General features: G+C 44.4%; 1 protein-coding gene across 9 annotated transcripts in view; it reads right to left on the reverse strand.

Moving 5' to 3' along the window:
• Window positions 1–4,732: 4,732 nt before the first annotated feature.
• relch (RAB11 binding and LisH domain, coiled-coil and HEAT repeat containing) overlaps window positions 4,733–15,033 on the reverse strand; it is a 46,230-nt gene continuing 35,929 nt past the window's right edge. For 6 of the 9 annotated variants that reach the window (XM_029696831.1, XM_029696810.1, XM_029696784.1 and 3 more), the window contains 6 exons: window positions 14,364–14,427; window positions 14,025–14,163; window positions 13,120–13,236; window positions 9,629–9,717; window positions 9,377–9,447; window positions 4,733–5,870 (listed from right to left, as the gene is read on the reverse strand). In XM_029696831.1, coding sequence (XP_029552691.1) covers window positions 5,750–5,870; window positions 9,377–9,447; window positions 9,629–9,717; window positions 13,120–13,236; window positions 14,025–14,163; window positions 14,364–14,427 — 601 coding nt within the window. In that variant the 3' untranslated portion in view covers window positions 4,733–5,749. Of the gene's footprint in view, window positions 5,871–9,376; window positions 9,448–9,628; window positions 9,718–13,119; window positions 13,237–14,024; window positions 14,164–14,363; window positions 14,428–14,697; window positions 14,781–15,033 lie in introns of those variants that run through there. The other 3 variants (XM_029696768.1, XM_029696801.1, XM_029696821.1) reach the window with 2 other exon arrangements.

The raw sequence follows: 15,033 nt of genomic DNA on the forward strand, positions 1-15,033 counted from the left end.
GTTTTGACCCTTGCCTGTTTCTGAACTTTGTACCTGCCTGCCTGAACATTCTGCCTGCCTTGACCATGAGCCTGTCTGCCACTCTGTACCTCCTGGATTCTGATCTGGTTTTGACCTTTTTGCCTGTCCACGACCATTCTCTTGCCTACCCCTTTGGATTAATAAACATTGTAAGACTCCAACGTCTGCATTTGGGTCTCGCCTTGTGCCTTGATAGTTCTGCCAGTTACATTCTGTAAAAGGTCCCCAAAGCACACACATCCGTGGGTCGCTCCTCTTTTCAGTTCACTGCAGCTAGCGACTGGAACGAGCTGCAACAAACACTCAAACCGGACAGTTTTATCTCAATCTCTTCATTCAAAGACTCAATCATGGACACTCTTACTGACAGTTATGGCTGCTTTGCATGATGTGTTGTCTCTACCTTCTTGCCCTTTGTGCTGTTGTCTGTGCCCAATAATGTTTGTATCATGTTTTGTGCTGCTACCATGTGCTGCTGCCATGCTGTGTTGCTACCATGCTGTGTTGTCATGTGTTGCTGCCATGCTATGTTGTTGTCTTAGGTCTCTCTTTATGTAGTGTTGTGTTGTCTCTCTTGTCGTGATGTGTTTTGTCCTGTATTTTTATTAAATTTATTTGTATTTTTAATCCCAGTCCCCGTCCCAGCAGGAGGCCTTTTTTCTTTTGGTAGGCCGTCATTGTAAATAAGAATTTGTTCTTAACTGATTTGCCTAGTTAAATAAAGGTTAAATAAAAATAAATAAACTCTATGCAAATGGTGGTCATACCAGATACTGACTGGTTTTAAGGTATCTGTGACCAACACATGCATATCTATATTCCCAGTTGTGAAATCCATATATTAATGAATGTATTTCAATTGACTGATTTCCTTTTATGAACTGTAACTCAGTAAAATCCTTGAAATTGTTGCCTGTTGCGTTTATTTTGGTTCAGTGTATGTTTGTATACAGATGATGGTTTGTTGCTCTTGTTTCTGTTAGATTTATTAGCCCACACTTGCATGTACGTTCTTAGTCTTTCTAATATGCCACTAAAGCTTCTCTCTTTCATTGATGAGAGCTTTATAATGACAGAAAAAAATATTTATGTATAAAATGTATATATTAAAAAAAATGTCTTTCTCAGAACCAATGGAAGTCTTTCACTCTGCTCCCCCCTCTCTCCTGCTATTCCCCCCCCCCTCCCCCCTCCACGGCCATTCCCGTAAGCTCCCGCTGAGCAAGGCATATTTGTGGCGAGCCTCCCTACAGTTAGCAGAGGGGAAATTAGGATCTGGAACTGACTAGTGTAGCAATAAAATGGCTCAATTTAAACTCCAAACATATCGCTAACAGTTCAACGCTTCAATTTAGCCTCTGACACCAAACATGGCTGAAGCCACAGAAACATCTGGCTGTGTGTGTGTAAGGATAAATATTGCCCAAAAGCTAAAAGCAAATAATTCATTGGTTATGCATGTTGCTACTGGCAACCCACTTATAAAGAGAGAGTAACACACGGACAACCAGAAAAGGAGAAAAGGCCAGGGGAGGACATTAATAAGTGCTCTATTGGTCTGCCACACACTGAATGTGTGTGTGTGTTTTCTGCCATAAGTGACCACAGCGCTGGACTCAGTTCAAAGGCTTCCTTCCGTATCCTGTTTGCAGTCGTGTCACTGGCACACACACACACACACACACACACACACACACACACACACACACACACACACACACACACACACACACACACACACACACACACCACACACACACACACACACACACACACACACACACACACACACACACACACACACACACACACACACACGAGCGCAGTAAACGAGAGCAGTAAAAACAGCAGCGTCGAGGCACCATGTTCCCGTGGTTGAAACTTGAAGACCATTTCTGCTGCTTGCTTTGGAAACAGACATGATTTTCTGAGTCACCATAGCACACACACACACTCGCCCAAAGTCAGTCGTATGACTAAGAAGTCCCAATTGAGGCCCTTTCCAAACACACACACACACGCAGTAGTAAGTTAAGTAAAAACACAGGATCCCAAGAAAGTCAACATTCACCAAAGTTGGGCTTAAAAACCTCTTCTGACACACTGCAAACATAGCTAAACTCTCATGCAAATCACCCACATACTCTCTCTTTCTCAAACACACCCTCCTACACCAGGTGCGTATGCTAACCCAGATCCCGCCCTTTACCCTAAACTGTGTTCGTATCCAAATCCCAACTCTATCCCTTCTTTGAGCCCACCCCTCACTTTATTCATGTTTTTGTTTAGTCTGATGTTTTGAGTCCTGTTTTTTTGTTTTTCTTTTAATTTCTACAATGGTAAAGCGACTTAGCGTCTTTGAAAAGCACAATTTAAGTCCCATGTATATTGAACAAAAATATAAACACAACATGCAACAATTTCAAAGATTTTGCTGAGTCACAGTTCATATCAGGAAATCAGTCAATTGAAATAAATGAATTGGGCTCTAATCTATGGATTTTACATGACTGGACAGGGGCGCAGCCATCGGTGGGCCCACCCATTACAGGGGCCAGGTCCACCAACTGGGGAGACAGGCACTGCCAATCAGAATGAGTTTTTCCCCACAAAAGGGCTTTACTACAGACAGAAATACTCCTTGGCACCCCCCCTCGCCCACATCTGACAATCCCGCAGGTGAAGAAGCCGGATGTGGCGGTCCTGGGCTGGTTACATGCGGTCTGCGGTTGTGAGGCCAGTTGGACGTACTACCAAATTCTCTAAAACGTTGGAGGCGGCTTATGGTAATGAACAAATTCTCTGGCAACAGCTCTGGTGGACATTCCGGCAGTCAGCCTGGCAATTGCACACTCCCTCAAAACTTGACACATCTGTGGCATTGTGTTGCATGACTGCACATTTTAGAGCTGCCTTGTATTATGCCCAGCACAAGGTGCACCTGTGTGACGATCATGCTGTTTAATCAGCTTCTTGATATGCCACACCTGTCAGGTGGATGGATTATCTTGACAAAAGGATCAAATGCTCACTAACAGAGATGAAAACAAATGTGTGCACAAAACTTGAGAGAAATAAGCTTTTTGTGCATATGGAACATTTCTGTGATCTTTAATTTCAGCTCATGAAACCAACACTTTACATGTAGTGTTTATATTTTTGTTAAGTGTATTATTATTATTATTATACGCTGACAAATACCAACATGCTCCATGTTCCATTCCTACCCATGCAGTACAGTGTCCTAAAATATATACATTATTTGTCCACCTGGTGAGTAATCAGTAACAATGTTAAATATTAAAGTGAATATGCAAATTCTGTTCTTTGTGGAGGGGTGGGGACAGGGTGATATATTGACAGAACAGGGTGTAGCATCACACATCACTCCCTACAGTACACTGTAACCCGAAGCTAGGACTTGTAATGGCTCTGAACCAGTCTACGGGCCAGCAACTCTGTCTGTCCCATCTACTGAACTTTGGAATCCTGGACAGACAAAGGGACATAACTGTCTTTGAAGTTAGAGTAGTAGCGGCTGTGTGTGTGTGGGGGTGACAGATGAGGGGGGATTCTGTATATTTACCAAGGGCTTAGTTTTACTACTCTGAACACCTGCTGAAACTTTGAGCTGTGTATTGTATGGCAACGGTGGATATTTTTACACACACATGCACAATAACCACCAGAGACAGGTGTACAGTGCATACTTAAAGTAGTCAGACCACTTGACTTTTTCCACATTTTGTTACGTTACAGCCTTATTCTAAAATTGATTAAATTATTTATATTTTCTCAATCACACACAATACACTATAATGACACAGCAAAAACATACTTTTGAAAATGTTGCAAAATGTATAAAATGATTTGGAAAAGGCTCCACAGTTGACAGTGCATGTCAAAGCAAAATCCAAGCCATGAGGTTAAAGGAATTGTCCGTAGAGCTAAGAGACAAGATTGTGTCGAGGCGCAGATCTGGGGAAGGGTACAAAAAACATTTCTGCAGCATTGAAGGTCCCCAAGAACACAGTGGCCTCCATCATTCATAAATGGAAGAAGTTTGGAACCACCAATACTCTTCTTAGAGCTGGCCACCCGGCTAAACTGAGCAATCAGGGGAGAAGGGCCTTGGTCAGGGAGGTGACGAAGAACCCAATTGTCACTCTGACACAGCTCCAGAGTTCCTATGTGGAGATGGGAGAACCTGCCAGAAGGAAGTTTCTGAATGTCCTTGAGTGGCCCAGCCAGAGCCCAGACTTGAAGACTTGAGCCCGGACTTGAACCCGATGGAACATCTCAGGAGACCGGAAAATAGCTGTGCAGCGACGCTCCCCATCCAACCTGACAGAGCTTGAGAGGATCTGCAGAGAAAAATGGGAGAAACTCCCCAAATACAGGTGTGCCAAGCTCGTAGCATCATACCAAAGAAGACTCAAGGCTGTAATTGCTGCCAAAGGTGCTTCAACAAAGTACTGAGTAAAGGGTCTGAATACTTACGTAAATGTGATCTGTTTTTAATTGTTATACATTTGTAAAAATTTTGAAAAACCCGTTTTTGCTTTGACATTATTGGGTATTGTGTGTAGATTGTTGAGGGGGGGAAAAAACTATTGAATTCATTTTAGTATAAAGGCTGTAACGTAACAAAATGTGGAAGAAGTCAAGGGGATCGAATACTTTCCAAATGAACTGTTTAAGTACACAATTGTTTATTTCATCTTTTATTATTTCATGACACCAATTTCAAATGTACATAATAATATGGGTACAGTCCTTTTCATTTCAGTGTATCATACAGTTATTTACTTGTAGAGCATATCCCAAAGAGAAAATAACAAAACCCAAATCAGAACAGCCACTTTAGACAAGAACCAACCGAGACACTGCAACACGCAGAGGCAAAACGAGACAGGGAAAGAAGGAAGGAAGGAGGGAGGCATGGAGCGAGGGAATCAGTGTTTTTCATCTTCACATTTCCAACAGAAACAAACAAAGCCAATGAATGGTAGTGATGATGATCATGTACATCATATATAATAAGACGACTCTGAATCAAAATACACACAAAGAGAAAAGAATGATAAAGTGATGTGCACATTTCTTTGGAGGAATAAAGTCTTAAGAGATAAATAAGTTATAAAATAGAGACTATCAAAACAACAATGAGAGAGAGAGACGTGACGAAATAAAGGCAGGCGATTTTGACTTCAAGTAGGCGATTCCCCAGAGCCATGAACATACAGACGTCAGTTAGTAAGCTAGTCCTCTCCATGTTGACACCAAAAGGTTCCGGAACAATCACATTCTGACATAGAACGCCACTAACATTCTAACTAGACTGGACTGCAACATTCATAAAGCTTTTGGTGCCAACATGGCGCAAGCTAAAATTCTAAATCAAACCCAATTAGGTGCATCTCAATAGTCTATAATGACTTCCTCTACTCATCTTGTCTTCTCTCCTTGAGACGAGGAAGTCACTTCAGAGTATTGATATACACCCTGGCCCTGATCGAATACTTCAAAGCGCACCCTTCCTTTCTCCCTTCCTAGGGCTCAGCCAGATAGCTCTCCCCTTTCGAGTCACAGAGGAGTGAAGGATGCATCTAGAAGGTATTCGAACAGAGACCCTGACCTGTCCTATCACTGGGCCAGCGCTCCCGGACACTGGAGGCTCATGGGATATGTAGTGCGCTGGGCCCCAGGCAGCCGGCGGAAGGATAGATCATTTCTTCCTCTGGAAGACGTTGGCCAGCATGGCGCCGGACGTGGTCAGCTGACCCATCTTACTCAGGAACTTGGTTTTAGCGTCTTCACCAACCAGACTAGCAGCAATGGACACAGAGCTACAGGAACAAAAACACAATGAACACGTTGGCCAGCATGTCTTCTCCTACTAACACAGAGTTTGCTGATAACTCATTTGAGGGAATATGTACTTACTACGACTGATATGTGGTTGTCCCACCTAGCTATCCTAAGATGAATGCACTATGTAAGTCATCTGGATAAGAGCGTCTGCTAAATCACTAAAATGTCAACGTGTACATTTATTATAGAGCTTAGACAGAGCATCATCCTCACACAGAGAGCTACAGTTTATTAGGTATACCCATCTAGTACTGGGTCGGAACCCCCTTTGCCTCCAGAACAGCCTGAATTCTTCAGAGCATGGATTCTATGTTCAGACATGCTGTGGCTTTCAAACGTTGCTCAATTGGTATCAAGGGACCTGACGTGTGTCAGGAAAACTTTCCCTACACCATTACACCACCAGCCTGTACCGTTGACACCAGGCAGGATGGGGCCGGCAGGGATGTCCTTGCCCCATCGCGCGCTAGCGACTCCTGTGGCGGGCCAGGTGCAGTGCACGCTGACAATGTCACCATGTGTATGTTGTTTCCTCCGACACATTGGTGCGGCTGGCTTCCGGGTTAAGTGGGCATTGTGTCAAGAAGCAGTGCAGCTTGGTTGGGTTGTGTTTCGGAGGACGCATGGCTCTCGACCTTCGCCTCTCCCGAGTCCGTACGGAAGTTGCAGCGATGAGACAAGACTGTAACTACCAATTGGATACCACGAAATTTTGGAGAAAAATATATATATATGTTATATTGATGATAATACTGTAGAATGGGATATATTATATAGCCTATAGAATGGCACATACTTTATCTTATTTAGCCTGGACATAAAGAATCAGTGTACTATCATTCATCCAGAATGTTTTCCCTATAATCTCTACAATCTCTCCCTAAACATACAGTTCAGAGTGATTGACAGTGTGTTGTTAACTGTTAAATGCTCATTTGTTTGCTTTGTTCTGCTCTAGTTTCGGTCTCTCCATCCATACATTTGGACAGGTAAATGGAAAAGCTGTTTCCTAAGTGTTAACAATAACAGTTTCTACTGACTGACAGTTAGGAGAGTTCCTCTTTTTCCCTCTCTGCCTAAATCTGGTTGAACAGCAGCAGATAAAGAACTGTAGGGGAACAACTTTTCAACTAAATATGGTCAATAGTCAAATTAAAGTTATGTAAAATGCTGGAGTTGAGTGCCGTAGTGTAGTAACATGGTTGTTGATAGATGCTTTGAGTCTAAAAGACCCATCTGGTCTCTAACACTGTGCATGATGATGCTGAGAGATTCTAAAGTTATAATTAAACATGATGAGTAAACCAACAACCTCAAAACAAGACTCAATATGACATTGGGGTGTGTGACTGTGTTGCTAGGCTACAGCCTCAGAGTTTAAGAGTTCAGAGGGTACACGTGTGCACACAGACACGGTTCTGTTTTTAATGAGGCAGAAACACATGTTCACAAGACAGCCACACTATGGGCTGTGGTCCAACAGTCTTTACTAGTTGATTTCCTCTACTCCCTAACCTCCCCCTCACACTATGGCTGAGTCCCAATGCTCTTTACAGGCTCTCTTCTCTCCTCCCCCTAACCTCTCTTCCTCACCACTGTCCTGAATCTAAAGGCTACAGTTTCTCTACTGTTTATGCAGCTAGGCTTCCAGAGGGTCATATGACTGTGACCCAACAAGTCAACAGCACTCATGGTGTGGGATGAAAACCAGCAGATAAAGACTAGGAGAGTTTGTAGAGTTTTGTGTTTTTTTTGTGTGCGTGTGTGTGTGTATTTTGAATGCTCCGACATAGCACACAGATACATCACACAGCACACAGATACATCACACAGCACACAGACACAGCACACAGGACTGTGATTGTGTACTGATCTACTGGTGTGCGTTAGTAGTGATCTACTGGTGTGAGTTAGTAGTGATCTACTGGTGTGCGTTAGTAGTGATCTACTGGTGTGCGTTAGTAGTGATCTACTGGTGTGCGTTAGTAGTGATCTACTGGTGTGCGTTAGTAGTGATCTACTGGTGTGCGTTAGTAGTGATCTACTGGTGTGCGTTAGTAGTGATCTACTGGTGTGCGTTAGTAGTGATCTACTGGTGTGCGTTAGTAGTGATCTACTGGTGTGCGTTAGTAGTGATCTACTGGTGTGCGTTAGTAGTGATCTACTGGTGTGCGTTAGTAGTGATCTACTGGTGTGCGTTAGTAGTGATCTACTGGTGTGCGTTAGTAGTGATCTACTGGTGTGCGTTAGTAGTGATTTACTGGTGTGCGTTAGTAGTGATTTACTGGTGTGCGTTAGTAGTGATTTACTGGTGTGCGTTAGTAGTGATTTACTGGTGTGCGTTAGTAGTGATCTACTGGTGTGCGTTAGTGGTGATTTACTGGTGTGCGTTAGTGGTGATTTACTGGTGTGCGTTAGTGGTGATTTACTGGTGTGCGTTAGTGGTGATCTACTGGTGTGCGTTAGTAGTGATCTACTGGTGTGCGTTAGTAGTGATCTACTGGTGTGCGTTAGTAGTGATCTACTGGTGTGCGTTAGTAGTGATCTACTGGTGTGCGTTAGTAGTGATCTACTGGTGTGCGTTAGTACTGATTTACTGGTGTGCGTTAGTACTGATTTACTGGTGTGCGTTAGTACTGATTTACTGGTGTGCGTTAGTAGTGATCTACTGGTGTGCGTTAGTAGTGATCTACTGGTGTGCGTTAGTAGTGATCTACTGGTGTGCGTTAGTAGTGATCTACTGGTGTGCGTTAGTAGTGATCTACTGGTGTGCGTTAGTAGTGATCTACTGGTGTGCGTTAGTAGTGATCTACTGGTGTGCGTTAGTACTGATTTACTGGTGTGCGTTAGTACTGATTTACTGGTGTGCGTTAGTAGTGATTTACTGGTGTGCGTTAGTAGTGATTTACTGGTGTGCGTTAGTAGTGATCTACTGGTGTGCGTTAGTAGTGATCTACTGGTGTGCGTTAGTAGTGATCTACTGGTGTGCGTTAGTAGTGATCTACTGGTGTGCGTTAGTAGTGATCTACTGGTGTGCGTTAGTAGTGATCTACTGGTGTGCGTTAGTAGTGATCTACTGGTGTGCGTTAGTAGTGATCTACTGGTGTGCGTTAGTACTGATCTACTGGTGTGCGTTAGTACTGATCTACTGGTGTGCGTTAGTACTGATCTACTGGTGTGCGTTAGTACTGATCTACTGGTGTGCGTTAGTACTGATCTACTGGTGTGCGTTAGTACTGATCTACTGGTGTGCGTTAGTAGTGATTTACTGGTGTGCGTTAGTAGTGATCTACTGGTGTGCGTTAGTAGTGATCTACTGGTGTGCGTTAGTACTGATCTACTGGTGTGCGTTAGTACTGATCTACTGGTGTGCGTTAGTACTGATCTACTGGTGTGCGTTAGTACTGATCTACTGGTGTGCGTTAGTACTGATCTACTGGTGTGCGTTAGTAGTGATTTACTGGTGTGCGTTAGTACTCACCCCTCTGCCTGTCCGATCCCTCTGTTTTCTACCTTTATCTCCCCCTCCTTGATCATGGAGCTCAGGATCACCTGCAACAGGACAGGAGACACACACAGTGGAAAGGATACCAGTTGGACTGCTGTGCTATGGAAAGTATGCCTGGTGAGTCTCCCTCCTGGTCTGGGAATCAGCTGGTCTTTAACTGGCATGGGAAACAGGTCATTTGATGTAGTTTGAGAGAGCTATTGTGTTGTCAGTGTGTGTGTGTACCTCGTGTTCAGGAGATAGCTGTTCCATGTCGGTCCTCAGACACCTTAGTCCAGGCAGGAAGTGATTCACCATCAGCTCCTCTGAGATGACTGGAGCAGGACGTCAAGGAACGGACAACCAAACACTGAGTTTAAGCAAACACTTACCGGACAACTGAACACTGGACAACCAAACATCAACAGAGTTAAACACTACTGAACACTGGTCAACTGAACAGTTGTGAGTGAAGTAATATTATAACACTAACACAGAGTTTAAAAACAAGTAAGATTAGTGAGGTTATATGACTACATTACCCAGAAGGCCACAGTAATTCCACTGCCTCGTTGCACACTGATGATGTCGCAGTCCCAGGCTCTGATAGAGTGGGCGTTTAGCCACTGTAACTAAAGCTACACGAGACCCCCATATAGCCTGCGATATTCACACAGTACCAAACCTCAGCTAGCTGGTGTGTGTGAGTGTGTGAGGTGGCATGGAAGTCACTAGAGAGGTTAGGGAGGTAGGTCTCTGTGCTGCGAAATACGCCCTTGAGGAACCTCAGTATTTTGGGAACACATTTAGGGAGGAACGTGCACGCATGCATGCACATGCCATATGCTGTGAATTCTGACCAAAGGCTTGGAGGCAGCTCTCCCTCTGTCATTTTCTCTTCTGGCTTCTCCGTCTCTCTGAGGCAGACTGTGGTCTGTAACTGTCCGTCTCTCTGATTTTCGCTCTCCCTCTCTGTGGGCTGTGGTCCGTCTCTCTCTCTCTCCCTCTCTCCGCCCACTCAACCCTGTAATCAGCATACGGCCCCAAAATGGAGTTTATTTTCCTTTCTCAACTTGCCAGCGGGACAAGCAACCAATGCATAAATACACATACAGCTAATGTATTTAACTTATTCAGTGTACTATATATATATACACCACACTGACTGAGGCAGGGTTGGTTGATTACAGCCCAGAACCACAAATTGTGAACTTCTAACCACCTTCCCCACAGGATCCACTGACTACAGTAACCTAGTCTGACTACAGTAACCTAGTCTGACTACAGTAACCTAGGCTGACTACAGTAACCTAGGATGACTACAGTAACCTAGGCTGACTACAGTAACCTAGTCTGACTACAGTAACCTAGTCTGACTACAGTAACCTAGTCTGACTACAGTAACCTAGGCTGACTACAGTAACCTAGGATGACTACAGTAACCTAGGATGACTACAGTAACCTAGGATGACTACAGTAACCTAGGCTGACTACAGTAACCTAGGCTGACTACAGTAACCTAGGCTGACTACAGTAACCTAGGATGAACACAGTAACCTAGGCTGACTACAGTAACCTAGAATGACTACAGTAACCTAGGCTGACTACAGTAACCTAGGCTGACTACAGTAACCTAGGCTGACTACAGTAACCTAGGCTGACTACAGTAACCTAGGCTGACTACAGTAACCTAGGCTGAGTACAGTAACCTAGGCTGACTACAGTAACCTAGGCTGACTACAGTAACCTAGGCTGACTACAGTAACCTAGGCTGACTACAGTAACCTAGGATGACTACAGTAACCTAGGCTGACTACAGTAACCTAGGATGACTACAGTAACCTAGGATGACTACAGTAACCTAGGCTGACTACAGTAACCTAGTCTGAGTACAGTAACCTAGGCTGACTACAGTAACCTAGGCTGACTACAGTAGCCTAGGCTGACTACAGTAACCTAGGCTGACTACAGTAACCTAGGCTGAGTACAGTAACCTAGGCTGACTACAGTAACCTAGTCTGACTACAGTAACCTAGTCTGACTACAGTAACCTAGTCTTGACCCAGGTCTTGTTATTCTAAAGACGTATTCTGAGTCCCAGCTATAAAAGTGAAATAAATCACTCTCCCCTGAGCCCCAGCCAAGCCACCACTCTGCTCTGGGTACAGTTCTTAAAAAGTCTTAAGTACATACCGCTAGTTGGACACATTTAAAAACCAGTTCATGAACTATTGCCCTCTTTTAGCTTTTCCCATTAAAGGCCTCTTGACTCAACTCATTAATATGTAGCGGTTTGTCTCAACCATTAATAACGTCCCGTGTGGCTCTGTTGGTAGAGCATGGTGTTTGCAACGCCAGGGTTGTGGGTTCGATTCCCACGGGGGACCAGTACGGGAAAAAAAATGTTTTTATGAAATGTATGCATTCACTACTGTAAGTCGCTCTGGATAAGAGCGTCTGCTAAATGACTAAAATGTAAATGTAGGTAAGGTCTGTAAGTGAAGGACACAGCAGCAGGGAACACACACACAGCTGATCACCATGGAGCTGATTGTGGTCTACAGGGAACAACGGGTGGAGAACTCCCCTATTGTCATCGACAGGGCTGCAGTGGAGAGGGTCAAAAGCTTCCTCGGCCTGCACATCACAGAGAACCTGACATGGTCCAATCACACCACCATAGTGGTGAAGAAGGCGCAGCACAGCCTCTTCAACCTCCTGCACCTGAAGAAATTCGGCATGGGCCCTTGGATCCTGAAGAAGTTCTACAGCTGCACCATCGAGAGCATCTTGACCGGCTGCATCACCGCCTGGTCGGGCAACTGCACCCCCTCTCAACCGCAAGGCTCTACATAGGGTGATGCCCACAGCCCAATACATGACTGTGGGTGAGTTCTGGTCTTCTACACCAGGCGGTGTCTGAGGAAGGCCCAAAAGATAGTCAAGGACTCCAGTCACCCGGGCCACGGACTGTTCACTCTGTTACCATCTGGCAAGCTGTATTGGAGTATCGCGTCTCGGACCAACAGGCTCCGAGACAGCTTCTATCATCAGGCCATCAGACTGCTGAAAAGCTAAACCTAGTTGTCTCCCTGCATCTTTCAGACTATTTGCACCGAAGAAACTATATACACGTTAGAGATTATTTTCACTGACTGCCAACACTTACACACAAACACAACCAGAACTCCTACAAAGCTACTGTTGTATTATATCATATTGATTCCACTAGCCACTTTATAATTGTACATACAGGTCTATTATTACTATGTATACTACTTCTATGACTTGTTATTTTTGACTCATTTCATAGTTTTATTGATTAATGTACAGCATTGTTGAGGGAGCTAGCTGTTTATCATCTATGCATAGTCACTTTACCCCAACCTACATGTACAAAATTACTTGACTAACCTGTACCCCCACACATTGACTCGGTACTGGTACCCCCTATATAGCCTCGTTATTGTTATTTTACTATTTTTACTATAGTTTATCTAGCAAATATTTTCTTAACTCTTTCTTGACCTGCATTGTTGATTAAGGGCTTGTAAGTAAGCATTTCAGGGTACGGTCTACACCTGTAGTATTCAGCGCATGTGACAAATAACATTTGATTTGACATAAGCATTGTGCTGCACCTTTTATACCTGCTGTATGTGACAAATACATTTTATTTGAATTTGATTTGACACACACACACACACACACAAACGTCAGTGTTGGGTGAAGGATACAGCAACAGGAGAGAGCGCTGTAGGCCTCAAACAGCTGAGTAGCGATGTCTATCCTCTTACTCTCTGTAGCCTGGACGTTGTTACCCAACGCTAGTTTGTGGAGGTGAGGCAGCACAACTGGAAGACAAAAAACAGACAATATCACTGTGTGTGTGTGTGTGTGTGTGTGTGTGTGGGGGCGGGATTTGAGTCCATATGTGCATGCGAGTGTGTCTGCGCTCTTGTTTTAGTGTGCCTTTGCATTAGTGTGTGTGTGTGTGTGTGTGTGTCCGTACTGACACTCGTCTGTGAAGTGTGGTTCAGCGTAGTGTGTGTGTATTATCAGTAGTACTGACACTCGTCTGTGAAGTGTGGTTCAGCGTAGTGTGTGTGTATTATCAGTAGTACTGACACTCGTCTGTGAAGTGTGGTTCAGCGTTGTGTGTGTGTATTATCAGTAGTACTGACACTCGTCTGTGAAGTGTGGTTCAGCGTAGTGTGTGTGTATTATCAGTAGTACTGACACTCGTCTGTGAAGTGTGGTTCAGCGTAGTGTGTGTGTGTATTATCAGTAGTACTGACACTCGTCTGTGAAGTGTGGTTCAGCGTAGTGTGTGTGTGTATTTTCAGTAGTACTGACACTCGTCTGTGAAGTGTGGTTCAGCGTAGTGTGTGTGTATTATCAGTAGTACTGACACTCGTCTGTGAAGTGTGGTTCAGCGTAGTGTGTGTGTGTATTATCAGTAGTACTGACACTCGTCTGTGAAGTGTGGTTCAGCGTAGTGTGTGTGTGTATTATCAGTAGTACTGACACTCGTCTGTGAAGTGTGGTTCAGCGTAGTGTGTGTGTGTATTATCAGTAGTACTGACACTCATCTGTGAAGTGTGGTTCAGCGTAGTGTGTGTGTATTATCAGTAGTACTGACACTCGTCTCTGAAGCGTGGCTCAGCGTTGGGTCCGACTCGGCCAAAGGTCCTGATGATCTCCATGTGTAGAGAGTGTTGGTCCTGGTACTGTGGGTCCTCCAGGAACGATGCTAGCTGCATCTTCACACGCTCCAACAGCTGGGACACACACACACACATTAATGTACACACACACACACATTAATACATGCATGTATGCAAACACGCATGCCAACATGGATACTCCCCCTAATACACACAGACACAATACAAAACACACCTGTGCTCAAACATATAACCCAGACTTGTTTAATGCATGAGTGTAGTATGTGCATATATGAAAATCAGCATGTCCATACCTCTTTCTGCGTGACCGTCTCCATGATGGTACCAAAGGCAGGGATAGTAGATATCCTAACTGAACTATAAGCCAGACAGGAGTTAGAATAGAGCCAGGTCTCGGCTTTACTAAAACTACAATATGCAGCTCAGAAGACAATATAAAACAGACCAACACCAACCAATCATCAGTGTGGATCATGTATGTTAATGCCAAGGTTAATGGTGATGTTAGATCATTCCAGTGTCCGTATGGATTTAAATAATACACTAAATAGAACCAGGAGGATGCAGAGGAAGGAGGGATAGAGAGAGGAGGAGAGGAGAGAAAACGTCTCGTCTTCGTTGACTCACAATTCAGGGCCACTGCACAGTGTTATAAGAGCCGGGGCCACCCGACGGTCTATTAAAGCTTCTGACATGCCTCGCAGAATCAACTGGAAACGGTTAGGAGGGAGGGAGAGAGGAACAGGTTAGGAGGGAGGGAGGGGGGAGGAAGAGAGAGGTAGGGGTGAAGACAATCGTCCAGGACCTGAGGGTTGGGGTGGGGGTCTGCTAAAAAGGGTGTGAGGAGAAGGATGGGTAATGCATTACAGCTGAGCATGCTGGGATGTTCTCCACATGCAGCCAGTCAGAGCGCGAGTTGGGGTAGTGTAGCAGACTGATGATGCGTTGAACATGATTGGGTAG

Source organism: Salmo trutta, chromosome 2 (assembly GCF_901001165.1).
Source record: "Salmo trutta chromosome 2, fSalTru1.1, whole genome shotgun sequence".
NCBI lineage: Eukaryota > Metazoa > Chordata > Actinopteri > Salmoniformes > Salmonidae > Salmo > Salmo trutta.